The following is a 27,601-nucleotide window of genomic DNA, read 5'->3' as shown; positions in this document are numbered from 1 at the left end:
GTTCCCATTGCTCCACATCCTAGTCAACATCTGTTGTTTCCTGAGTTGTTGATTTTAGCCATTCTGACTGGTGTGAGGTGGTATCTCAGTGTGTTTTTGATTTGTATTTCTCTGATGATGAGCGATGTTGAGCATCTTTTCATGTGTCTGTTGGCCATCTGGATGTCTTCTTTGGAAAAGTGTCTATTCATGTCTTCTGCCCATTTCTTCACTGGATTATTTGGTTTTTGGGTGTGGAGTTTGGTAAGTTCTTTATAGATTTTGGATACTAACCCTTTATCCAATATGTCACTTGCAAATATCTTTTCCCATTTTGTTGGTTGCCTTTTAGTTTTGTGATTGTCTCATTTGTTGTGCAGAAGCTTTTTATCTTGATGAGGTCTCAGTAGTTCATTTTTACTTTTATTTCCCTTGCCTTCAGAGAGGGACGTGTTGAGTAAGAAGTTGTTGCAGCTGAGGTGAAAGAGGTTGTTGCCTGTTTTCTCCTTTAGGGTTCTAATGGTTTCTTATCTCACATTTAGGTCAGCACCATTTGCAAAGAGACTGTCTTTTTTCTATTGGGTATTCTTTCCTGCTTTGTCAAAGATTCGTTGGCCATACATTTGTGGGTCCAATTCTGGGATTTCTATTCTATTCCATTGGTCTATGTGTCTGTTTTTGTGCCAATGCCATACTGTCTTGATGATTACAGCTTTGCTGTAGAGGCTAAAGTCTGAGATTGTGATGTTTCTAGCTTTGGTTTTCTTTTTCAACATTACTTTGGCTACTCGTGGTCTTTTGTGGTTCCGTACAAATTTTAGGATTGAGAAGAATGCTGGTGCAATTTTGATTGGGATTGCATTGACTGTGTAGATCCACTCATTTTTTTAAAAAAAAAGCCTTATAAATTAAAAGATAAATGGGCTTTGAATTTCATTGCTGACACTGGTATAGAATGTGTTTTTTTAAAATTTTTACTATACAGAGAAATAATTTCTTCAATAGATGAGAATAGTGACTACCCAATCAATCATTTGCTTTAAATAAAATACTTTAAAAAAATATGTAGTCAGATAAGAACATAATATAGGGGGCACTATAGATTTAGAAATAAGCATGGAAAAAGCTTTTTTCTTTTAATGCTGACTCAATGCTGACAATGATGTTTGATAAAAATGAACGTGCAATGTGACAAGAATAATTAGTGGCTGAGAGAGGGATTGTTTGCATCAACCTGAATTGATAGTGTTTACCTGATTGAAGGTAGGAATAATGAAGCACTTCAACCTGATTGAACTTTCTGAGCTTTTCTTCCCCCTTTCAAAACTTAGATTTTTACAGGATTTAATTTGAAGGATATGGAAATACGAAGGCAGATTTTCGTCACGCCTAAGGACAGGTTAATAATGCATTCAGATTCACATCATCTTCCATGTTGATAAAACTGACCTACTTTTTCTTCAAGAGAGGAAATGTCTTATGAAATATTTTCACATAAAAAACGTTGCATTTTGGTGTCTTTCTTCTTACATTCTATAATTAAACCTGGCATATCACTTCCAAAAGTTAAATGAAGTTTAGTTCATTTTCAGGTCTGGCCTGTGTAATGAGTTAGCATCTCTGCTGCTCGAGACGAGTGGCATTTGCTGCTTTGCGTGCCAGGGAATTTTTCCGACAGCAGTGATAATGATGCAGATGTTTTCCTTTGTAAGGATCTTCCAACAATATCCCTAATGAAAACACATGCCTACTTCCTGGCAAATAAAAACAATAATTTTTGAAAGCCAGGAAATTCAAATGCCTTCATCCTAAGATGGCAAATGTAAACAGTCCATTATTTTCTCTCCATCATTTTTGCTGTGTTCTGTTGCAGGAATAAAGTGGTTTTTTTCTTGTACTTTTTTTTTTCTGGCCCTGATATGGAACCAACTTAAAAAAAATATTTTATGCGGGTTCCAAGTGCCGGGGGAGGGATATGATAAGTAGTGCAGGTGTAGTGAGTGCAGAGGGTCAAGCCTTGTGAACTGACTCCTATTTGCCATGTCATCTTGAACCTTCGGTCCAGGTAAACTGATTTCCTATCAAGAAAGAAAGAAATGCAGTTGCTAGAGGTAATATGCTCTTAAACTTAGGAATGTATCTTTTGCTTTTGAGATTTATATAGAGGAAAATAATGAAAGATCTTTGTAAATGTGTGTATATAATCTTTAACAAATCCTTTTACAGATGTAATTGGTATATAATTGAACAAATCTTTCTACATTGAAAAAAAGTGAAATTTTGCAAAAATGCAGCAGAGAGTTTCACAAAACTAAACTCCAGATATATTTTGGAATTTAAGTGAACGTTTGCTACTGCTCTTTCCTCAAAGGGACATTTTAATATGTTCCAAAGCGCAAGCCTTTCATCAGTTAGCTTTAAAAAAGAATTTCCACTTGTACACACAAGAGATGCCATTACTCTATTCATTTTTTTAATGTTATTATATTGTAGTAATCACACTCAACATGAGATATATCTTCTTAACAAATTGTTAAATGTACAATGCAGTATTTTTTACTATAGCTACAATGTTGTACAGCATATCTCTAGAACTTACCTTGCTTAATTGAAAGCCCATTGTTCCCGTTGTTTACAAATTCCCCATCTCTCCATACTTCCAGCCTCTAGCAACCATTATTCATTCCACTCTTTGAGTCTATTAATTTGATTATTTTATATCCCTCGCTTAAGTGGAATCATGAAGTACTTGTCTTTCTGTGACTACCTTATTTCACTTAAACCAAAGACAATACATGTTGGTTAGGATGTGGAAAAATTTAGAACCCTTACACATGCTTGGTGGGAATGCAAAATGGGTGTAGTTGTTACGGAAAACAGTATGCAGGTTCCTCAAAATGTTAAAAATAGAACTACCATATGATGTAGCAGTCACACTTCTGAGTGTTTATGCAAAAGAGTTGAAATGAAGATCTTGAAAAGGTATGCATGCCCTGAAAGTCATGACAGCCTTATTCCCAAGCATTACTGCAAGCCTGACCCACATCACTAGATGGGGGTACAGAATGGCATACAGGCCAGAGTTATCTGTTACATCCATTGCATGGTCATCAAAAAATACAGTATTTTAAATTTATTTGTCTATGTTAGGAGAAGTATGTCAAAATGCAACATGGGATGGACCAAATCAAAATATTCTCATTTTCAAAACTTATTTACCACCAGAAAGGCTATTTTGAGTCTCTTTTCTGTCCCTCTTGGGTGAATGACTATCATACTCATAGGACATATAGATAAACACCTCATCAGAATAGAAAGGAGAGGAAACTGACCAAGCTGGGTAATTAAAGCCAAATAAAATCTGTCATTAGTAGCAATTTACTTAAGTTTGTATGCACCCATGGGTAAGTGATTTTATTTTCTGTAAGAGGACACACTGACTGCCCTTTTGTATGACCAAACTTAGAACACTTTTAGTCTCTACCTTCATGAAGTATGTTTAGTTATGTTTATTTACCTGCTCCAGTTCAATATCCTTTTTTAATCTGACTAGAAAATGGAGAACAGAATCATCATTTCTGTGTGTCTCTAGCCTTTGAATGAATGAGCTTGAAATAGCACTATAACTGAAGCCTGCCTTCAGCCAGCAGTTTTAAAATCCCCTACATTTCCTCCCTCTTTCTTTTTATCAAACCTGCACATGTTTAAGAACTAGGGGGTCGTCTTTGATTGCAAATTAGAACTTAGTGATTGTTTTATGGGCTTTACAAGATTAATTAAACAGAGCCAAGCCTGGTGCCTGGAACATAAGTTGAATTTAATAGAGCACATGAGAGAAGATGAAATGGAAAACTCCTTCAATGTGTTTTGGTAATCGTGAGCCAGGACAGTGTCAGGAAAGGCAAGTCTGTTCTGTTAGTCTTCATTTTGCAGCTCCTTAAATGAATTATCCTTGCACAATCAATCTTCATTGTTCATGTATTCTGTATTTGTGAATTCACCTCTTTGCTAAAATTTATTTTGTGGTCATTCTCTAATATGCGCAGAGTTGTGAAAAATGTGAATCACCGTCATGTTTCATGTAAGTTACCTTCTCGTTTCTGGTTGAGAATAAACAAGGCAGTGCTCCACTTTCTCGTTTCAGCTCTTATACTGCAAAGATGTTTACATGTTTAGTGTCATGTGTGTTTAGTGTCATGTTTATCTCATTTTTTTATTTTGGTGATTTTGCTGTTTGAATTGGCTCCCACACCTAGTGCTGAAGTGCCGTCCAGTGTTCCTGAGTACAAGAAGACTGTGATATGTCTCACCGGAGAAAGCTCTTACTAGATTAACTTTGTCCAGGAATAAGTTATAGTGCTGTTGGCCTCAAGTTCAATGTTAATAATCAAAAGTATTTATTGAATTAAGTGTCTTTAAACAAAAACATACATAAAACAAGTTAATAAATAGGTAGGTTGATGGAAGTGTTGTGACCAGAAGCTTGTAGGAACCTAGCCCTGTATTCCCGCAGGAACAATGGCTCAGTATTTGCTAATTCAGCATTTGCAGACGTTATAGACCATAACTATGGCAAGTAACAAGAATCAGTTGTAGTGCTCATTTTCAATATGATCATTCAAGAAGAGAGATCAGGAATACAGTTGTATAATATAAAGTTTCATAATTTATCATTTTCAAAGATATCTAGAAATTATGATGGGACTATTTTTGTGAGTTTCACAGAGATCACCAAAATGTGCCTCGCTGTAGGGTTGTGGCAGCTGAAGGACTGGTCAGAGCTCAGACAGTTATCTGCCATCCAATAACTTTTTTAGAAAAGAACCAAATCTTCTACTTCTCTGTTTTGAAGATTTATTTTGAGAACTGCACAACCACTATTTAAAAAGTCTTTATTTTTTTAGTGTATTTATTTATTTTGAAAGAGAGAGAGAGAGAGAAGGAGTGTGAGTGAGGGAAGGGTGGAGACAGAGAGATAGAGAATCCCAAACAGGCTGCTTGCTTACAGTGTGGGGCTTGATCTCCCCACAGAGATCAGACAGGACCTGAGCCGAAATCGAGAGTCGGATGCTTAATTGACTGACTCACGCAGGTTTCCCTAAAAAGTCTTTAAATGATGAGTTAGCACGTCCTTTAAAAACGTTTTCTAAATAGTAGGAGGAATCATGGAACATTTAGAAAGTCAGAGTGATGATGCAGTCAGTAATTTGGTATTAAAACCCAGACCAAAACTCGGGATTCTCTTTTGCTTATTTTTCAATTTTACCTATAGCAAGAATTACTTCCTGTAGTGAGTGAGTATAAGTAAACTTTGTTTCTGTATACCAATTAAATTGGCAGGAGGTTCAGATAGGGAGTTACCAGAATTTATTTGTTAATATCTTCTCTTTTTATTGAACTGTCTGTAATCCAGTTTTAACATCATTAAACTTTCAAGTAATCAAGTAGAAAGAAAAAAAGTAAAACAATACAAAAGGAATTAATAGATTAAAACAGTAAGTCACACAATCTGATCCCAATGTTTTCTTGCATTAGCAACAAACTTTTGTGGTTTAAAAATCATTTGACTATCACCAATATGATTTTTCTAATTCACCCTTTCTTATGAAAATCAGAAATTTTAGGTGCTACCTAACATGATTGTGCATTAGGATTCTGATTACTCCTAATGAGTAATGATCATGTATACAGTCTGCTTTTGTGTTTTAATGAGCTGGCTATGATCTAACTGGTAAAATGCTCAATTTAACTTTATTTTTATATGCTAAATTTTTATGCTTAAGACTTAAAGAAAATCAGGACAAGTCTTATGTATATTTGACAGTAAACATACTGTAATTGATCAAGAAATAATTATAGTCTATTTCTCTTTTCTATCGATGCTATCCCATTTCATCCATTGTTTAACAGACCTCTAGTTACAAGTTGTTTAACAGACTTCTAGTTGCAAGTAAATGGACTCGTATTTACTTGTCTATCTGAACATAAGCGAGAAGAGATTGGAATGAGTAAGCATCAAGTATATAAATTATAGTGGAAAAGGTAATTGATAAACTCACATGGAGAGATGATAAGATCTATACCTAGAGTATAGAGTGACTTTTATTTTTCTATCATCTTTTCATAAATATATCATGGCACATTTATAAGACCAAATATGATGGCACCATTAAAATAATGTGAACAACTGTTTAATAAGTGGGAAAAATATTCCCAATATTTTAAGTAAAATATTGGTTATAAAAAGTATATAGTGACTGAATTGGTGTTGATTTTTTAAGTTAAACAAGTAAGACAAACTAGAAATAAATCTCCCAAAATGTTGACAGTAGTTGTATCCTGATATGGAATTATAAATTATTTTAATATTTTTACTTATACAGTTCTATATTGTGTAAATTTTCTGCAAGGTATATGAATTACTTTTACTGTCAACTCACTTTTTAAAAATGCATTTCTTTGTATTCTTTTCCTCTTGAATATATTTCATTTGAAAAGGCATATATGTGAGTTATTCAAATTCAAAACAGATGCCTTGGCTCCATTGGTTAAATATAAGGCTAAGGCAGGAAGCTAGGGTGGTTCGGTCAGTTGAGTATCTGACTCTTGATTTTGGCTCAGATCATGATCCCAGGGTCATGGGATTGAACCCCACATCAGGCTCCATGTGAAGCATGGATTCTCTCTCTCCCTCTGCTCCTCACCTACTCACGTGCAAGTGTGCACACGCTCTGTCTTTCTCTCAGAAAATTAAAATAAGACTAAGGCTTGGCTTATAAATTACCTAAGTAGATGTCAGAGCCCCTCAATACCTCCTCATCTCCCCACTCTAAATTTCTCCTAGAGGTTAGCATATACACAAAGAGCTTCATTTGTCAGTGAAGGTTTCCCTTCATTGAGATCATATACAAATTATATCTTACAGTCTATATTCTTCCCCTGATCTTTAGATCTACATATCTAGTTGTCTGGTGAAATCTCTTGGAGATCACAAGGCAACTCAAACAATGTCATCCAAAGTCAAACCCATTATCCTGCATGCCTGCCCACACCTCCGAACTGGACCTCTTTCCATCTTTTCTCACCCAGAGCCACCAACACCAAGCTCCATTCCGTCTACTCCTTAATTGTACTTACTAATTTGCTCTAAATAGCATCCAATGCTTCCTGCCTGCCAAACTATAATAGTCTCCTTTTCCATCACAGTCCTTTTATGATGTCCCAAATATTTTGTGGGACATACTTAAACTAAAAATCTACTCTTTGTCTGAAATTCCAATTAAACTGGGCATCCTGTATTTTTAAAAGTGTTCTTAACATTTTGCTTATTCTTGAGAGACAGAGAGAGATAGGGTGTGAGCAGAATAGGGACAGAGACAGAGGAACACACAATCCAAAGCAGGCTCCAGCTTCTGAGCTGTCAGCACAGAGCCCGACACGGGGCTTGAACTCATAGACCTTGAGATCATGACCTTAGCTGAAGTCAGCTGGCCAACTGACTGAGCCACTCAGGTGCCCCGGGCATCCTGTATTTTTACTGCTACCTCTATAAACCTGCTATTAGCTATAGTAATTTTAACTCAGTCAACTGAATAATCAGGTTGGCTTTTAATAATTAAGCTAAGGTTTTTCTTTAGTGTTTACTTATTAGTTCATATGATTCCTGTGACAGTGACCGTATACACTGAATTGATTCAAAATGATTAAGTCATTTACCACATAAAGACTTATTTTAAGAAGTAAAAATTAACTTTACAACTCTTGAAAAATGTTAAGTACATTGGTAAATTTTAACCCCGCCGAGCAATATTCTAGCGTTTTTGGATCCTTCATGAGATTTTACATCATCTTAATCCAATCAGTAAAAAGAGTCCAGTTTTTAAGCCCCAAGCCCCATTTGAATTTTACCCCAAATAAGCAAATAGAGATAATCCAGTCCTTTTGAATGGTGTTATACTAATTGAAAATGACATCTTCCCAACATTTTGTTCAGGCATTTCCTGTCACAGAGGACTCTTGCTGTGTAACAAGGACAGGATGGGAACAGCTGCCTTAAGGGAATTCTCTTTTAGACAACCATAAGGAAAGAGATTTCTCCCTGGTGGCTTGGCCACCTGCCATGTGGACCCTGTGGAAATGCTGTTATTTATGATCTCGCTTTTTCCTGCAGTTATTAAATGATTTGTACAAGGCATTTAATTTGCCTTACCTTATGAAAATTATATGTGTAAAGAACCCACTAGGAAATATAAACCAATTATAAAAATAAGTAGAGAAATTAATAGTTAATTACGCAGTTTTTTTAAATTATAACCATTCTTCAGTTTTATAGCTTCACAACTAATTGTTCTGCTTTTATATAACAGAAGAATTAGTTGCAAAACTGTAAAACCGACCAAAGTATTTTCTCTTCCCCTTTGGAAATAAGTATTATTTAATGACTATATAAGTATAGTCATTTAAATTAATTTAAAACAAGTGATATAAATAACCTCTGGAAATTTCAAAATTGTTAGAGATTTGAGGACGGTGTTATATAACACACCAATAGTTTGATGCTTTCCTACTGAGTCCCTGCAAAACCAGAAACAAATAAAAAGATGTGCCATTTACTGTCAGGCATGAGGGGGCGTTTAATCCTCCCTGTTAAGTGATCCCAGAATACCTTCCTTGAAGATCCTTGCATCCTTCCCACATGTATTAGGAGGTAGAGTGCTGGAGAACTTCTTTAATGTGTTCTTCTCATTAGAATTAACCTATAAACAGAATTTCAGAAAAGCTCCTAGTTCCTTCATAACATGGCTAAGCAGGTGGGTAGATATTTAAAGGCATCACTTTGTCCAAAATATTGTTTATTGGAGGTCACTTGCAATTTGAGGCTGTATTTTTTCTTCGGTATAGTAATGTTATTTTCACATAAATTCCCTAAGAAATGGGATTGGTCACAAATTATGGACCCTTTCAATTCAGCTTTTCTACTACTGTAGGCTATGTAGTGTCCTTTAAAACAAGTCATAAATGGCATGGATCACATTGCAGCAGAAAGTTTGAGTCCTGTAGTTGAACTTGGGCACACACACATGGATTGTGAGAGGTAGACTTGAAGTTTCAGTGCTGTTAAGATGGTATCATGGCTAGTGGTCCAGGACTGTTCAAATCTTCTGCATTTCAGCCTTCCTTCTCAGGGAGTTGCCAACCAAGAAAGCTAGATAAAAGGACCACAACCAGGCAAAAATCAAATTACCACTTTGTTAATTGCATGAGAAGTACCCAAATCCTCTCTAGTGCCATTCTGTCCGTAAAATACAGATTGGATAAGGAAGCTTGGACTCAGATACCTAAATAATACCCCTCCTTTCCTCCAGTCTGAATCTGAAATGTCTGGTTAGGCCTAAGAAAGTAGAATATGAAACAACAGGACCATTTACATCTACCCTAAGCAAGCAACTCCTGCCTGATCTTGTGACATGGATACAGAAAGGGATGAAGGTGTGTCTAATGACTGCTAACCTTTTAGAAACACTATCAGTGCCTCTAGTAAAACCATGGCCCCATACAGTTCCTGGTTGCTGACAAATCACATGAGCAAGTAGGTCTCGGTGGCGGCGGGGACGGGGAGGGGGGCATGGATAACAATAAGTAAACAGGGATGCAGAGGCTATCGTGGGAGAGAGGGCCAGAAGGTTTTGGTACCAAAATGTCCTATTTGGTTTTGATCTTCAAATTCAGTGCTTTGTTTGTTTCTGTTTTTAATTATAAGTAACACCATCCTGTTGATGATTTAGTTGTCAGATGTATCTTGTCAGGATACAAGTGAAGTAGGAGGCTCTACAGTAGGCTGATTTGATTCTTCAAAACAATATAGTTGCATTGGCGAGTGTTAACTGAGGTTTTTTTCTTCACTAAAAGGAAATGCTGCCTTGTCAAAGGTATTTACTATATACTGCATCAGCATAGTTGAAAAAACTAGTAATGAAATAATGAAGCATACTGCCTTAAAAAAGGTCTTTTCTGTCCTTTGTGACTAAAAACTGCAGAGTCCATTTAACTTCCTTTTCCTGGTTTGAGAACATAAAGAGTACTTTGCATGGCACATTTGTCACTGAACCAAGGAGGAATTCTTTGTCAAGTTGATGGCCCATTTCTGGAAGCAATATCAGTTGCCATATTGATTTTACCAGTAATACCATCAAATGTCTGCCCTAATGACTAAACCCTTTTTTGCAAATCATTTCAGCCTAATAGAGATGTATTGTCCTTTGCTTCTTTATACCTGTCAATATTTTTCTTGTCCAGTGGGTGGCATATTTTCACTAAAGTTGATGGCCATAGAGGGATGTAGAAAAAGACGTTACTCTGGAAATTTTATCCTTCTTGGACTTTCACAGGATTGATTTGAGCCTGGTGGTCTAATTGTAGCAGACATAACTTGTAACCAGTATGGATCATTTTCTTTTCTTTTTTGAGGAAAAAAAGTAGGTTGGTTCTAGACATTGTTTCATACCTTGAGTTCCTTAGTTTATAGGAATTGTAACACTACAATTTTAAACAAAATGTTTCCACAGCTACAAAAGCATATGGAAACTATAGATGATAGATACATGGATAGCTATAGTTTTAAATGTATAGCATTTATTTATGGCTGCCATTTTTCCAAAATGGAAGAAAAATTTAAGGCAAAGATTAGATATTTTTGGATTATTTCTTCCTTAATAGATGAACCAATTTTCAGTTGATTTGGAATCATTTCTACAAAACCTCTTAAAATAAGCAGATTATGTTTTCAGTGACTTAAGCTTTATTTCTTTTTTATTCCAGTCATATAAAGTATAGTATACACATTCACATCAGGGCACTTGTTTTTGCATGGATGAACTCCACTCCGTTAAGTGCAGTTAAATTTAGAGCCACAGATTCATTTTAGATACCTACCCTGCCTAAAATTTGCCTTCAGAAAACCTGCCATGTTTTTATTACATCATGATAAATATATTGTGGCTTAATATTATAAATGTTGTCCACCCAGCCAGGTGCCCTATAATAATAAAAAGGTATGGAAAGGGATTGATTTTACTTTTAATTTATGAGAATATTTAAATATTTTATTATTTTTTAATGTTTTATTTATTTCTGAGAGAGAGAGAGAGAGATAGCATGAGCAAGGGAGGGTCAGAGAGAGAGGGAGATGCAGAAATAGACTCCAGGCTCTGAGCTAGCTGTCAGCACAGACCCCGACACGGGGCTCTAACCCACTAACCATGAGATCATGACCGGCGCCGAAGTTGGACGCTCAACCGACTGAGCCACCCAGGCGCCCTGAGAATATTTAAATATTTTAAAATCAGATATCATATCAAATAACTTTCCTTTATTCAACTTTTTGCTGAGTTTCCAAATCTGAAAAATTAAGAAAACCATTAAAAGTTATAAATATAGATACAAATATAAGTGTTTTTAAAAAAATTACTTATTTATCTTGAGAGAGAAAGAGCACATATACATGTATAAGTGGTACAGGAGCAGGGAGAGGGAAAGAGAGAGGATCCCAAATAGGCTCTGCACTGTCATTGCAGAGCCAGACACGGGGCTTGAACCCACGAATCCTGAGATCATGACCTGAGCCAAAATCGAGTCAGATGCTTAACTGACTGAGCCACCCAGGAGCCCCTACAAATATCAGTCTTAATACTTCTGTTTTTTTTCTTACTTTAAAAATGTACATTCTTACTTGCTTTTTGAATTAAAAACTATACATTTAACAAGCCTTAATGAACAGTATAATGTGGCAGGATTTGGACCATATCATTTTCCCATTTGGACTTTCTCATTAATTTGCTCTTGTAATTCTGATCATTTGTCTTTCTACTTGAGGTACCTTGGTCTAATGTTAGAAATTTTCATTTTTCACAGTGTTACTGAAAGGTTTATTTCTTTTTTCCAGTCACCGATATAGAGGGGTGTATTTAATCCTAATTGTAATTCTATTGACATTTTAGTAGCCAGCCTGTTCATAATGAAGCACTACAAAATCTCTGGAGTATCGTGTACTTGAAAGAAATGTTACCATCCATTAAAGTGTATCATGCTTTCCACATTTATAAACTTTAAGGAATGGGAGTTAATGTCATCTTTTCACTATATTAAACACATCTTACATATATGTAGGTCTTTGTGTTTCAAAGCCCTTATTTTTAATTTCCAAAATCATGATGAAGTTTCAGAATGTTTTCATCTCAAACTATTTTATGCCTTTTGTAAAGTTGGGTTTATGGAAGTATAATTTACATAGAGTGTTAGTATTTCCTCTTTTCAGTGTACAATTCTGAGACTATTAATTATGACATGCAATCGTGTGATCATCACCATTATCAAGGTATAGGAGTTCCAACACCCCCCAGAATTTCTTCATGCCTAGTAGTCAGCTCATCCCCACCCCGAGCTTCTGGCAACTTTTGATCTATTTTCTGTTCCTGTTAGTTTGCTTTTTCCAGAGTGTCATATAAATGAAATAATCATGGTGTCTGCCTTCTTTCACTTCAGCAACACCCATTTGAGATTCATCCGCCTTGTCACATGTATGAGTAGTTTGTTCCTTTTGATTGCCAAGCAGTATTCCATTGTCTAGGTGTACCCCTGTTTCATTATCCATTCACAGTTGAAGGCTATTTGAATTCTTTCCAGTTTGTGGTGAATATGAATAGAATGGCTATAAGTATTTGCATATCTGTATATACATTTTTATTTATCTTGGATAAGTACTAGAAATAGATAAGGGAATCTTAAGTTAAGTGTAGGTTTAGCTTTATAGAAAACTGTTACCCTGTTTTCTCAAGTGGTTGTGCCATTTTGCATTCCTACCAGCTAATGTATAAGAGTTCTAGTTGTTCAACATTCTTGCCCATACTAGGTGTTCATTTTTTTAAAAATCTAGACATGTTAATAAAAGTGTAGATGTATCTAATTATGGCTTTATTTTTAATTTTCTAAGGGACTAGTGATATTGAGTATCTTTGATGACGAGTATCTTTTCGTATTTGCCACCCGTAGATCTTCCCTGCTGACATGCCTATTCAAAGAGTGTGTACAATTTTTAATTGGGTTTTTTCTTACTACTGGCTTTTGAAAGCTCTTTATATATTCTGGATTTGAGGCCTTTATCAGATATGTGTTTTACAGACATTTTTGCCCAGTCAAGTCATTTTTTCATTTTCTTTACAAAGTTTTCCTGAGAGTTAGTTTCTACTTTTTTCTTTTTACTACGTTTTAAGTCTATCCTTTCTCAGTTTCTAAACCCTGACATTAACAAATTTTCACTAAATTTCTAGTGAACAAATTATATAACTCTTGGAACTGGGGGCTCAAAGAAAACAAACTCTAAAGATAGCACAGTTCCGTATAACATTTACTTAAATAATACAGCAATCAGGAATTCTTTGGGCTGAAACTAGCAAAAAATCCAACTTCAGTGGCTTAAACAAATATTTTTCTTCATTACAAGTTGAGAGATAAAGGCAGCTGCTTACAGTGTTTGAGGAGCTCCATGTAATCAGCTGATATAGACACTTTGGGCCTTTTTCTTACACTTGTAGGCTGCTACTGCGGCTGATCATCTTTACACTCGGGACAAAAAGCAGAGAAGGGAAAAAGGATAGCACTTGTACCAAGAGGGCAACACTTTCCCAGAAGCCTCTCACCTACTTCCAGTTAAATTCTCATTGGACACAACTAGGTGACGTGGCCAGGCAGTGCTAGGAGGAGGAGGCTGAAAATGGGGGCTGGGGAAGGTGAGCCTACCTAGTATCTGCCTCACATAGCCATTTTAAAATCACACCAAAATACAAAAGGCAGTAAAACTGTAAGAGCAGAAGAAAGAGCAGTCGAAATCTAATTTTGAACTCCAGGTGTTTTCCACACTTGCTGACCAAGCAGCTAAATTCTAAAGGGGTAGTTTCCATTGCATCCTAGGCATGCCTATAATAGTAATAATAGAAACATAGTAGCTATTATCAGAAGAATTTAATAAGAATAATGGGTTATGGTTTATGAAGCTACACACTTTATCTTCTTTGACTGCTTCTTGAAGATAGGGCTTCACATAATAGAAAACTAAGATGCATAGATAGTAGGTCACTTCAAGTCACATACAAAAGGGATCTAGGATGAGAAACTCGTAATACAGATTTATCATCCTGTGTCCACCTCTCTGTACCAATCAGGGTTTTCAAAATCAAGAATGATTCAATGTAGAGTTTATATTTTGATACTATCTACATAATCTATGTATAAATGAAAGCTCAGAAGCAAAAATTCTGTTGCATTAGAATCTTAGTTGTTCAGCTTAATTTATCTGAGAATTCTGTTATAAAGTTGGCAAATAAATTGAAGTAAAAGGGAAACTTTCACTTTATTTGTATTTGTTATTCTCTCAGTGATAAAATTTCCATCAGAAAAAGTAGTCTATTTGGTTTCTTAATATAAAGATAAGTACAATTTATATTATTTAGTTTAAAAATTTCCGAGCACCTGGGGGTCTCAGTCGGTTGAGCATTCATCATTTGGTTTTGGCTCAGGTCATGATCTCCTAGTTCTTAGAGTTCGAGCCCCGCATCAGGCTCTGCACTGGCAGTGTGGAGCCTGCATGGGATTCTTTCTCTCTCCCTCTCGCTCCACCCTTCCCCATATTGCACTGTCTCTCAAAAACATAAGTAACATTTATGTTATTTTAAAGCCCTTCTATAGCGAAGATTTATGTTAATTCAAAGTTTTAAAAGAGGTCATTAATTTCTTAATGAAGAAATTGGGCCCAGGTGCCCAACACACTCACTAGAGTAACTCCTAAATGAATGTTGGCAGAATGAATGGGCAAATGAACTTTCTGAATCAAGTGACTGCAACCCCATTACCTTAATTGAATTGATCTATATTCATAAATTTTCAATAGCTTAGAATAAGTTCCAAATATTCAAAATGCTATTGAATCTGTGAGATTTATTCAAAGTCAGTAAGTAACTGATATTAAAATGTAAGCTAAAACTGTGTACAAGAGTTTCTATAAACTACTCAACTTTCACTAGGAATTAATCTATCTTACCAAAGGAATGTGCTTAGAAATGCTGTAGCTGACAATGTCCAGAAATTTGGAGACCGAACTGATTCTGGAAAGAATAAGTCCCACTGTCCTTTGTTGAAGCTCACACAACCATTTTCTCTTTTCCCTTTAAGAATTCTCTGAGAGAACCAGGTAAAATACTTTAGCTTTCAATAATAATTTCTTTCAAAATTTTACAAATACCTGTATACTTGTCCTTGAAAAGTAAGATAGGTAAGGCCACATTTTATCCCTAGAAAATGATGAGCTAAGAGACTTTAACAAGACAACCTAACCAATGGAAATAGAATTAATGTCTCCAAGTTCTGGCTTGACTCTCTAACTAGACCATGTCAGCCATTGTTTAAAAAAACACTGTTGTGCTTTACAAAAGGAAACACTAACAATAATATTTGATTTATCTCTTTGAATCTTAGTATATTATAATCATAAAAGATTATTAACAATGCTATTCACTCTCATTGGGAGTTGTGAATTTGTCAGTTTCTGAACTGTATTATACATTTGAAGCCACCACTTGTATCATTATACAAGCATCATATTGAGCCTAGATACCTTTATTCAAAATATGAATGAACACTGGTGACATCTCCCAAGTTTTTGTTCCTCAGTGCAGCCAAAATAGTAGTAGTCTGATGCTGTGTTAATAAGAAAGCCTGATGTAGTTGAAAGAGGAAAGACATTGGAGGCAACTAGATATGAATCTCTGTACCAGATCTGCCACTACCAGTGTGGTCATAGGCTTGTTACCATCTCTGTAACTGCCTATGGTTGTGTGTAGAGGGCCTGAATCATAAGTTGTGAGCATTGACTGAACTCATAGATACGGAATGCTTAGCGTTACACATGGCCTACAGTAAGTCCTCATTAAATGCACACCAGAATCATTATTATTTACTTCAAGAAGTATTTGTTGAACAAGACCTTTTAATTTATTTATAAGATCCTTTATTCACTGTGGTGCTGGTGTCTTTTCATGACCTACTAATTATTATGTATAAGAAGAAATGATATAGCATGATTTCTTAGTTCAGCATTTCTCAATCTCCAGACTTTTGGCTTGTTGGCATAGTTCTTTGTTACGGGGGGCTCCCCTGAGCATTATAGGATATTTAGCAGCATCTTGGTCTTCTTGTACTAGGTACGAATATACTCTTCCTCCTCCTCCTCCCTACTTGTGACCACCCACAAACGTTTCCAAACAGTGCCAAATAAACATCTCCTAGGGTGCAAAAATGCCCCCAGGCAAAAACTACAGTCTTCTATCAGTTCTCTCTAAAATGCGTTCCTGGACTGCTAGTCCTGGGAGATTCTTCCTCAAAGATCCCAGTGTCAAGTAAGTTAGGAAACACTGAATAATAATAATAATAATAATAATAGCTCATTTTTATAAGCTTACTATATGGTGCAAACTGTTCTAATTTTATTTAATCCTCCTAACAGACCTAGAAGTTAGTTACAACTCGAAGGCATATTTTTCAAACTAGAAAATTGAACTTGGTCAAGTAACTGACCAAGATCATAATCAAAATGACCCTAAACAAATTCAAATGGTTCAAAAACAAGCAGGGAGGAATTTCTCTGCTTGGAGGAGGCAGGGAACAATGAACAGAGAAAATTAAATTTGAATTGGGTCTTTTATCATCTTGTTAAGCTCGGCTAAATAAGAATCTGCCAGGTGAAACATCGCATTCCAAACAGAGCAAACAACATATCCACAGGCCTTGGCAACTGGGAAGGCTTAATATGTTCGGGGAATAGTGAGGATAGAGGAAAGGAAGTCAAGGAATAAAATTAGAGAAAAGGCTGCATTCTTCATTACTATTGCTGGTTTGACTCCTGTAGGCATTGGACTTTGCAACCTTTACTCTAAGAGCAGTAGACAGCCAAAAGCACAGTAGTGACATGATCATGTAGGTACTTGACAATGATAGCTAAAGGCAATAGTATTTGGTGGTGGGGGACCCAAATTAAGACACTATACGAAGATTTGAGCAAGAGATATTGAGTTAAGACAGAATGAAGGGGCCAGATTTGAGAGAGTTTATTGACAAAAGCAGAGTAAGGAAAAATCTTCCTCCCAAATGGGCTGTAAGATCAAGTAGAATTTATTTGTAGAAGGGATATTTCTGCAAAACAAAGTGATGTACTTTCAAGGAAATAACATGGAAACGTGTTAAGCAGCTATTCTGGTAACCTAAAGAATTTGCATTAACAAGTCTCAGGCTCCACAAATGCTTTCCTGGAAAACTTCTCCTTTCCCATTACAATTTCTCAATAAAATTGTATACTCCAGTTATTTAGTGAAGGATCAGGCTAACTGGTAGATTCTAAATAGTGCCCCTATGTTTCTGGTCTAGGCCACTTTGTTTTGTTGCTTCTAAACACACTACGTGGGAAAGATGAGTCAGCATTGGTGGAGATTCGCCCTAATGTATTTGAGAAATGATGAGCCAGCCAAGAAATGTTCGAAAGAGATTGGTCTGAGATACTCAAAGAACAGTTGTTGAATGGATGCATTAATCACATTCTGAATTCACTTTAATAACTTCTGACTTAAGTGTGGAAAATATGATTAATAGAAAGGAAAAAAAATCTTTGACTGCAACTTCATATTTCATCGTTTACTGACATAGTAATGGGCCAATCTGAAAAAAATATCCCAGTGAGGTTCCACTTGATCTTAGCCAAAAGGCCGAGAAGTGATTCCAGTGAAGTTCCAAATGGACTTTTACCTCTGCACATTATGCAGTTGATTTTTATGACTATTATTTAAATCTTTAAAATGAGCATATAGTCTAACATACTTAACCTTGTTATTTTTTTCTAAGTATCTTCTCAAACTATCCTTTAAGAGTCATTCTGTATGCATAAGTTTCTTTATAATGAAGCAATAATTGTGCCACTAATATACAGATTTTATAATCCCATTCATGACAATTTAGAAGGAAAACATTTTTTTCTACGATGTTCCAACAATTTTGTAGTTGTGCTTAAAATCATAATTCATAACAATCCCTGCTGTTTAAGGTGTACTTATTAGGTGTCAGGTGCCATGAAAGTATTATTTCAAGTAAAAATCATACTAAATAAATAGTCTTTACCCATTTTTCAGATGGGCAAAAAGAGAGTCAACATGGTGAGGTGGTTCAACCAGCACCTCAATTATACTGTAAGGCTCAAACCTGGGTCCTTGAGTCAGCAAAACCTATGTGCTGTCTACAATATCATTGTGGGTCCAGATTTTACCTGTATTCTTTTTATTTCATTTAAACTTTAACATGAGCCAGAGCTAATATATGTCACAAATGGTAACATACATTTCAACAGGCACGGAAAAAGATATTGTTACCCAGCTTTATATATATATTATATATATAATATATATTATATAAATTATATTATATATTATATAAATTATATTATATATATTATATATTATATAAATTATATTATATATAGTATATATATAATTTTTATCAGATATTTGAGAAGAAGGTGCTCTATATAAGGGTAAAAATTTTTACTGACAAAGTAGTTTTTATAAAATCGAGTATCAGAGTTTTTATATTTGAAGAACACGGATAGCTGACTAAAAAGGGCTTGCCTTCTTTGCCGCAGCCCTCGCCCACCAAAAAAATAGGAGGGATTTTTTTTGGGTCCAAATCATCACAATAAACGATTCAGACCTCTTTCACTTTGTAACAGAGAACTTCTGTTTTACAATGAAGCTTTGTCATCCTATCTGCAGTGAAAGAATTGATATTCTTAATGGTCTGATACATTTTTCTTTATGTGAACATTTTAGGTGTATCAATATATGCACGAAACGATAACTGTTAATGGCTGTCCTGAATTCCGTGCCAGGGCCACAGCAAAGGTAAGACTTGAGTAACTTTAAAAGTACATTTGACCCCAGTGATCTAGTAATTGATTGTGCGCGTGTGTGTTTCAGGTATTCTCGTGTGTACACTGTAAGAGAATTTAGACATCAGTGGCAGCCCAGAGTCTAGAACCAGTACTACTTCCCAGGTAAAAATCCTAATGGAAAACTGAACGTTTCTGCTGCTTCTGTAGCTTAAGAAAGGAGAATGATTTCATTAAACGCAGTAACTGTCCATTTGGCACAAGCAAATCTACTGCTTCATTGTATGAAATAATACATGGTTTTCTGACACAGTCCTTTGATCCAAAAGAACCTGTTCCCCATTCAGTGCATGAAGATTTCCTTCAGAAGCTTTGACTTAAGTTAGACATGAAGAGAACTCACCCGAGGCCCACTGACATAGGATTCTTCTGTGTATCCAGCTGAGCAATGGGTAGCTCGCTGAAAGAATGTGACATTGCCCTAAAGGGAAAGCCTGTCACCTTTTGTGAGAGTGACCACATTTGCTCTTTAAAAACTCAAATTCAGAGATTGTAGAGAAATCTAATGGAAATCTTACACTAATGGTAAGCTTATAGCAATAGGATGGTGAAATTATCTGGAAAATAGACCATTAGGAAACAATAGTTTTAAACTAAAATTATTGATGTAGTTCTTATTTTACAAACAGAAGTGCTGTAATTGATGCACTACAGCTTGCTTTTTAAAAGCTCTTATCCTTCTAATAATGTGTAAGAAACAAGAACTGGTGAAAATAATCAGAATTTTCCATTCAATTCTTTTGTGTTATATCACCTCTTGTTTGGTTTCTCTTCTGATTTCTTAGTTTTCATTCTGTAACTGAACACTGTAGATTTGTAAGTTTTTTTTTAACCCAGGCAAAGGGAGGGTATTATTATCATTACATCATGCTTTGCTTGTACTGAAGTGGGACACACACAGAAAAATGATCCCTACATGGTTTAATTAAGGGGAAAGTGAATTATGTAGTGTTTTACCATTCTCATTTCTTATTCATGTAGAACAGCAGGATAGCAGCATAATGTTGCAATAGCACAATATTTTCTGGTTGTTTCTGGGCTGTCTGCATTGCATCCATGTCAGCCATTAAAATCTATGCATGACGACAAGGTTTGCATGAGCAAATGCATGTAGCTAAAAAAAAAAGCCATTATTTCCATATCATTCACTAAACTTCACTAAATGCAGACAGTAGCATAATGCTAAATTGATGTGATAATGCTGTGTGTGGAAAAGAATGTACAGTCGTTGGCAATCAATATTTTCACAGTGTTGAGTAAATCACTTTATAGTAGGCATCTAATCAACTGTGGTTAAGTCAGGTTAATGGAAGTGGAAAATAAGAAGCAGGCAGATCTTTTCTTGACAGAAACTACTTAAATGCTATTATTTTATTTCCATGAGGGGTGGGAACTACTGGTAAGTTGTGTTTCCAGCTTATTTTCAAAAATTTATATATAAATTTTAAAATAAAACAATGTCCATATTAAATGATATTTTGTACATCTAGGTATAGAACCATGGGCTGCTCATTTTGCCCACATTGCTGTAGGAATTGAAGTATTAATGTAAAATGTAGGGGGAAACATCTGTACCAGATAAGAAGACATCTCATAATAATGCAGAATATTGATGTGAAATAATAATAATCTGTTTGATTCTATTTTCTGTTTTAGCTTTTATTTTCTTTTAGGTAACCTCAATCAAAAAACAAAAACAAAATGTGTTAAGCCAGTGTTTTGGCGATAGCAAGATTATATATGTATTCCCCAGAATATACACATATAAGTGCTTCTAAGCACATTGAATAAAGATTTATGTACATGCACCGGGGTAGACTGTGTGTCATACAAAGAAGTGGATTATGTCACCTCTGCCCTTCGGGTGCTCATAGTCAACACATATACATAATAATTATGGCATATGTACCGTATAAAGGTAATGTAAGGACCAAACCTATTTTGGAGTCCAAGAAAAGAAGGAATTGCATCTAACTAAGGTAACTGGGAAAGATTTTTATGAAGAAGGGAAATTTGTAGCCTAACGGGTAAGCTCTAGAAAACCGGGAATAGCTAGGCAGGGCTCTCCCAAACAAAGGAGTCATAGATGACGTTTAAACGAAGCAGGTCTTCCCACCACCCCGCCCCCACTGCCCCATCTTGATCTTTCTTTCACAGGAGAATGCTATAAAACTAAGAGGAGTTGCCTGATCCTACGCACTGCAAAGCATACGATTGGCCTTATTTCCCTCGTTTTATTACCAAATGACCATCTTTTCTTTCAGGCAACAGTTGCAGCTTTTGCAGCTAGTGAAGGCCACTCCCACCCTCGGGTAGTCGAACTGCCAAAGACTGATGAAGGCCTTGGTTTTAACGTGATGGGAGGAAAGGAGCAAAATTCCCCCATTTATATCTCCCGCATCATTCCTGGAGGGGTGGCCGAGAGACACGGAGGCCTCAAAAGGGGAGACCAGCTGCTATCAGTGAACGGAGTGGTATGTTCATAAAATAACCGGAGGTTTTCTCCCCTAAGCACATTTTTTGCCCCCTGCTGTTACTACAGTCAATGTTGAAATCCTCGAACAAATCACAATTTTGTGTCCAAATCGCTTCCTCAGCATTGATGGACATTAAGCCTACAAGAGCAATAATTTTATAGTTTTTATGTCTCATTTCATCATTCTCATCTTAGTATGATAAGTATGAACTAGTTGGAAAACTATCCCAAGGAATTATCCCAACTAGTAGAATTTTCCCCCATATGATACTCAAATTGAATTAATGTTTAGAAGAACAAAATAACTCCAACATTCTTTTTATTCAAATTACTATAAACAGTTACAAGCATTTTAAAAATAAAGATAAAACCCCTTATCTGTATTTTTTATTTAAGTAGGAAGGATATTTTTAGTATACATAATAATAAGGCACATGGAAACAAGAATGCACAGATAATTCATTAATGTACAGCTATAGTAAGATAAAAATATAACAGCCTCTTCCCCAAAAATGTTTGATTATATTATCTATTCATCATATATATTTTGATTCTCACATACATGGAAAAAGAAGGCACAGATAATTCATTAATGTACAGCTATAGTAAGATAAAAATATAACAGCCTCTTCCCCAAAAATGTTTGATTATATTATCTATTCATCATATATATTTTGATTCTCACATGAAGTTAGGGTAGATTAAATATGTAACATTAAAATTTTTTATTGTTTATTTATTTTTGAGACAGAGAGAGACAGAGTACGAGCTGGGGAAGGGCAGAGAGAAAGGGAGACACAGAATCTGAAACAGGCTGCAGGCTCTGAGCTGCCAGCACAGAGCCCGATGCGGGGCTTGAACCCACGGACCACGAGATCATGACATGAGCCGAAGTCGGATGCTTAACCGACTGAGCCACCTAGGGGCCCCAATATGTATGTAACATTTTAAAATAGAAGTAGGAACATACTTTTTTTTTTTCATAACCTCATCTTCTTTGGATGCCATTACCTCCACATGTAATAAAGACTTTCTAAAGAAATAACTGTATCTGAAAAGAATCATTTTCTCCCCATAACTTCTACATATACTAAAAATAATCTAAAAGCATAAATTTCAGAAGTTTAAATAACACATCAGTGTTTATCTTTGTATTAACCCAAGATCTTTTCCCTAAGGACCTAAGGTTTTAATGAATAAACTAGATCTGGGTTATTTGTGACCTTGTTGATTTCTGTTTAGAACACAATACCCAACATAAAAAACTTATAGAATGTGATATTAGTAACACACTGGATATGGGGTAAATTCTTGTGTATTTCTATCTTGTATTTTATTTCTATTTTTTTAATTTTTAGCTTCACTAGTAGTTTTGTAGAACCCAAAACTACTCATTTAACTCTGCTAATCTCTGATATACATCAAAATCATTAATCCATGAATATTCTATATCACTTCAGCATTCCAATTCTAAAACTACCATTTCATTTACGTTTTTGTATGTAACAATGTTTTGAGATAGCTTTTCTAGTGACAATTAGCTAACTATGACTCTTAAAAGCATGTTTCAGCTGATAATTTCAGAGTCCAACTTTCCAGCAGGTGGTTCTGGAGCTAGGTCATGCAATTATGTTACACAGTAATCAGTGCCTCAGTGTATGAATTTATTACAATTTATCTAAATATATTGTGTAGATCATATAAAAGTATAGATTTTTTTAAAAATTAAAGGTACAAAAAGAACCAAAAACACATTAAGAGAAACTGTGATTATATAAAGCAACAATAAATATAGTGAATTCAATTTAATAGGTGGTTGACTTTTAACTATCTGTCAGAGGAGCTAAAGAGCCTATGTTTAACCCATGTATTCACAAGGAGCACAACTACAGCCATTTCATAATCTCTCGTCCATTACTTGCAATGAACATGTGGCTTTATCTGCAGGGGGTATTGGAGAATGGAATCAGACTCATCAGTCTTTATCACTCAGTGTTCATGTGATTATAAATTAATATCCCTTATACTTGAATTTCCTAGTCTGAATAAGGGGAGTAATGAAAGGCTCTGATGAAGATTAAAATGAGGCAGGATGTCTTTTAAGAAGAGTACTGTGGTAATTTGGTCCCAAACACTTTTTTTTGTTTGTTTTTAAGAGAAAGTGAGAGAGAAAGAGAGAGAGAGCGAGTGTGAGCCAGGGAGGGACAGAGGAAGAGGTGGGGTTTGGGGGGAGAGAGAGAATGAGACAGAGAGAGAGAGAGAATCTTTTTTTAATTTTTTTTAATGTTTATCTTTGAAAGAAAGACAGAGCGCGAGGCGGAGAGGGGCAGAGAGAGAGGGAGACACAGAAACTGAAGCAGGCTCCAGGCTCTGAGCCATCAGCACACAGCCCGAAGCAGGGCTCGAACCCACAAACTGCGAGATCATGACCTGAGCCGAAGTTTTCGGAAGCTTAACCGACTGAGCCACCCAGGCACCGAGAAAGAGAGAGAGAGAGAGAGAGAGAGAGACAGAGAGATCTTAAGCAGCCTCCATGCCTAGCATGGAGCCCGAATAGGGGCTTGATCTCACAGCTGCGAGATCATGATCTGAGATGAAATCAAAAGTTGGATGCTTAACCAAATGAGCCACTCAGGCACTCCAGGCACACACACCTTTGATAAGTAAGTGTGGTTACTGAAGAAGGTTGAAGAGGGTTAGCAATAGCCCTATGATATTGTTAATGTTAGTCTTGTTGTTAAAAGAAAATCTTAAGGCAAAGTCTGCTACACGTGTAGACATATGACATATTAGCAAAAAGGCATTCATGCAACCTCTTTCATAAGCTGATGAAATTCTAGTTCTCAGTCCATTCAGATGTTACAGTCATTACCTTGGAAAAAAGGTTCACTTGGATAAAACAACATTCCAGGGACAGGATTTTATTACCCTTTTTTCAGCCTTTGACAACCAGAAATCCTATTAAAAACTGGTTGGAAATAGGAGGGTTTAGTGACCAAACTTAGGCCACTAATCCTATGGTATGGGCTATGAACCTTCTTAAGATTTTTGCATTCTGTTCCTACAAAGGTGGGCAACATCTCCAAAAGTCTTAAATGTTCCGCATATATTATAAAACATTTAATTTTACCATTTACATTCCATTTATCATGCTAGTTAATGAGTCACTGATTTCGCCAATGAGAATCCATTTCTGACCTATTTTTGCTTATAAGCAAAGCTTCATTTGTTTCATTGAAATAGGTGTAACAAATGCTTTTCTGGTGGCCAAGCTCTGAGGTATTGCTTCTCTGATTTAGTGCTTGCGGATGACCCTGGACTGGTTTATGCTTCTGAAGTTGGGGTTTAAAATATTGCACATCCATATAATCAAACTGTATAGTATAAACTGTCTATGTTAGTCTTTAAAAGTAAGTTATATACATTTTAACAGTACCTAGTATCAATCAGACGTTCACTAAGAGGCAGTTTTCATTCTGTAAATGAGAAATTTTGTGTGTTTCTCGTTGTTAGGCAAAGAGTAGTTAATCCCAGACGAGAACCCAGCCTTGCTTCTTAAACCCAATCCAGAAGTGTTTTCGGTGTAAATTTCAGTCAGATAGAAATACTTAATTTAAAATAAAAAAGTAATGACTCTGTAATGGAAGAGTTAAAAAAGAGAAAAGATTAACAAATGATCAAACTAGTTCTCCTTACACTTTTTTTACTGTTTTTTTTTTTTTTAATTTATTTCTAGGAGAGAGAGAGCGTGAGCAGGGGAGGGTCAGAGAGAGAGGGAGTCACAGACTGAAACAGGCTCCAGGCTCTGAGCTGGCAGTCAGCACAGAGCCCGACGTGGGGCTCGAACCCACGAACCGCGAGATCATGACCTAAGTGAAAGTCGGACGCTTAACCGACTAAGCCACCCAGGCGCCTCTAGTTCTCCTTACACTTAAAGTACCACTTGGGGAAATCAGTATGGAAGATTTTCAGAACATATCATTATAAAGTGAGAACAAATTTTAGAGAAAGTGATCTGAAGGGCTGAAGCAAACCTGAACTACTTCAGTACATGACCTCTGGGAAAAGTTTCCTAAGTCCCACTTAAAACATGAAGAAATTATTCCATGGATTTTATCTGAAAAGACATTTGAAAGGATGTCTTGATTATGTATGTTTGTTTTTCTTCCCTGCCTCCTTTTAGAAAGGAGATGGCACAATATTTGGTAAAAAATAAAATATGTGCATACAGAACTGTTAACATGACATGTTAGGTAATAAAGTGGAATGATGGAAAGAGGGAAAAATCAATAAGTAGAAATAAGAAGAGATACAGCAATTGAGCAAGTGTTTTTCAGTTTCTCTATTAGTGTCTTAGAAGTCAAAACAGAAAGAACTTAATACAAGCTCAGCTATCATTGGGAGGAAAGTTTTTTGGGTTTTGTTTTTTTTGTATTCCTGAGCTCCAGAGAAATTTCCCATGGGAGTATTACAAATGAGACATTGAATGGCCTAATGCAATTTTATAGAAAATACAGAGGCCTTTCTATGGGGCTACTACTTATGTCAACCCTCAGTAAAAACAGCAGAATGCTCAATTAAAATTTAACGTTAACAGAAGGTCAAAATGTTACAGTTTGTATTTATAGCTTTCTAATGATCTTCCTTTCACCCTTTTATGCCCAAGTATTTCATAAGCAATTTTGAGAAGGACTAAAGGACCATTTATAAAAGTTGCAGCCAATGTGGAGCCAGCAGAGACAGTACATAAATTTAGTCATAGTACCTAGATATTTAAAAAAATCACAATAGAACAGTAGAATAGGCCGAATTTAACGAGAATCTACATTAAATCCTGCTCCTGCATCAGAAAACTGGCTACATGTGTGCAAAACCAGGGGAGAAGGGCTAAGTATCAAAACCTGAAAAAACAAACAAACGAAAAAAGCCTGGGGATTTCAGTTTATTTCAAGAGGAATATGAGGAAAGTTGGGGGGAGGGGACTCACAAAAACATATGAATGTGAGCATAGGGGCATTACTACATAGTGTACAGACATTGAAGGAGATTGGTTGAGCTTTGGAATGTGTTGTTCAGCTCACACTGCATTGTGCCCCAATCTTGGCCCCATCCTTGTGGAGAACAATTCAGCTCATCTAAAGATGAGAAGCCTTGTATACAATGAACATGTTAAAGAAGGAACTGAGATTGTTCAGGATGGAGAAGAGGATATTTAGGGGAATTCTGGCTGTCTTCAGTTGCCCTGCATTGTGTCAGGGGCCTGACGGCAGAACAAAGACCCTTGGGTAAAAGCCACAAGGAAGGCAGACTTCCATTTATTATATTAAAGAGCTTTTAAACACATAGAGCTCTATAAATAGGGAAAGACTGAATCATAAAACCGCATGTGGCCATGATCTGAAGTTTTAATCAGAGACTAGAAGACCACCTCAAAGGAGTCTTTTAGAATATGTGTCCTGTATAAACAGCTGGAACAGTGGGCCCCTTCTCACTCTGTAGCTATGACTCTATGCCCTTTGATGGGATTTTCCTGAGACTGTTAAACACACCCCCACACCCCTCCTTACACAGGTAAGTGGGCTCCGCCTACTCTCCATGTACACTACTACTGAGAGACTTTTCCTAAACAGGAAGATTAGAAATCTACTACAATATAGTACTTTTTGTTTATTTAGCACTTAAAGTTTATGAACAGGATATACAAGAAGTTCTCCCATTTGTTCCTTAGAACAGTCTCATGAAATGCATAGGGTCAGAGTTTGTTCTCTCTCTCTCTCTCTCTCTCTCTCTCTCTCTCGCTCGCTCCCCCCCCCCCCCGCCCAGAAATGGATTCACAGAAACCCACACTGGAATACACATACACGAACTGAATTTCAGCCTTTATTGTGATCGTCACTGATGCTTACCAAACGTAATAATTAGTTATTTAAAAAGTCAACCCTGGGGCGCCTGGGTGGCTCAGTCAGTTAAGCGTCTGACTTGACTCAGGTCATGATCTCACCGTTCGTGAGTTTGAGCCCCACCTTGGGCTCTGTGCTGACAGCTCAGAGCCTGGAGCCTGCTTCGGATTTTGTGTCTTCCTCTCTCTCTCTGCCCCTCCTCACTCATGC

General features: G+C 36.2%; 1 protein-coding gene across 1 annotated transcript in view; it reads left to right on the top strand.

The window, feature by feature from the left end:
• Positions 1-27,601, top strand: part of LIN7A (lin-7 homolog A, crumbs cell polarity complex component) — a 126,556-nt gene that overhangs the window by 68,776 nt on the left and 30,179 nt on the right. Inside the window, exons 4-5 of the mRNA XM_039235569.1 lie at positions 18,897-18,968; positions 21,280-21,489. Of these exons, the coding sequence (XP_039091500.1) occupies positions 18,897-18,968; positions 21,280-21,489 (282 nt within the window). The remainder of the gene's footprint in view (positions 1-18,896; positions 18,969-21,279; positions 21,490-27,601) is intronic.

This window comes from Hyaena hyaena, unplaced genomic scaffold (genome assembly GCF_003009895.1).
Source record: "Hyaena hyaena isolate Hyena2069 unplaced genomic scaffold, ASM300989v1 scaffold_99, whole genome shotgun sequence".
Lineage (NCBI taxonomy): Eukaryota > Metazoa > Chordata > Mammalia > Carnivora > Hyaenidae > Hyaena > Hyaena hyaena.
This window is presented reverse-complemented; position numbering and strand designations above follow the sequence as displayed.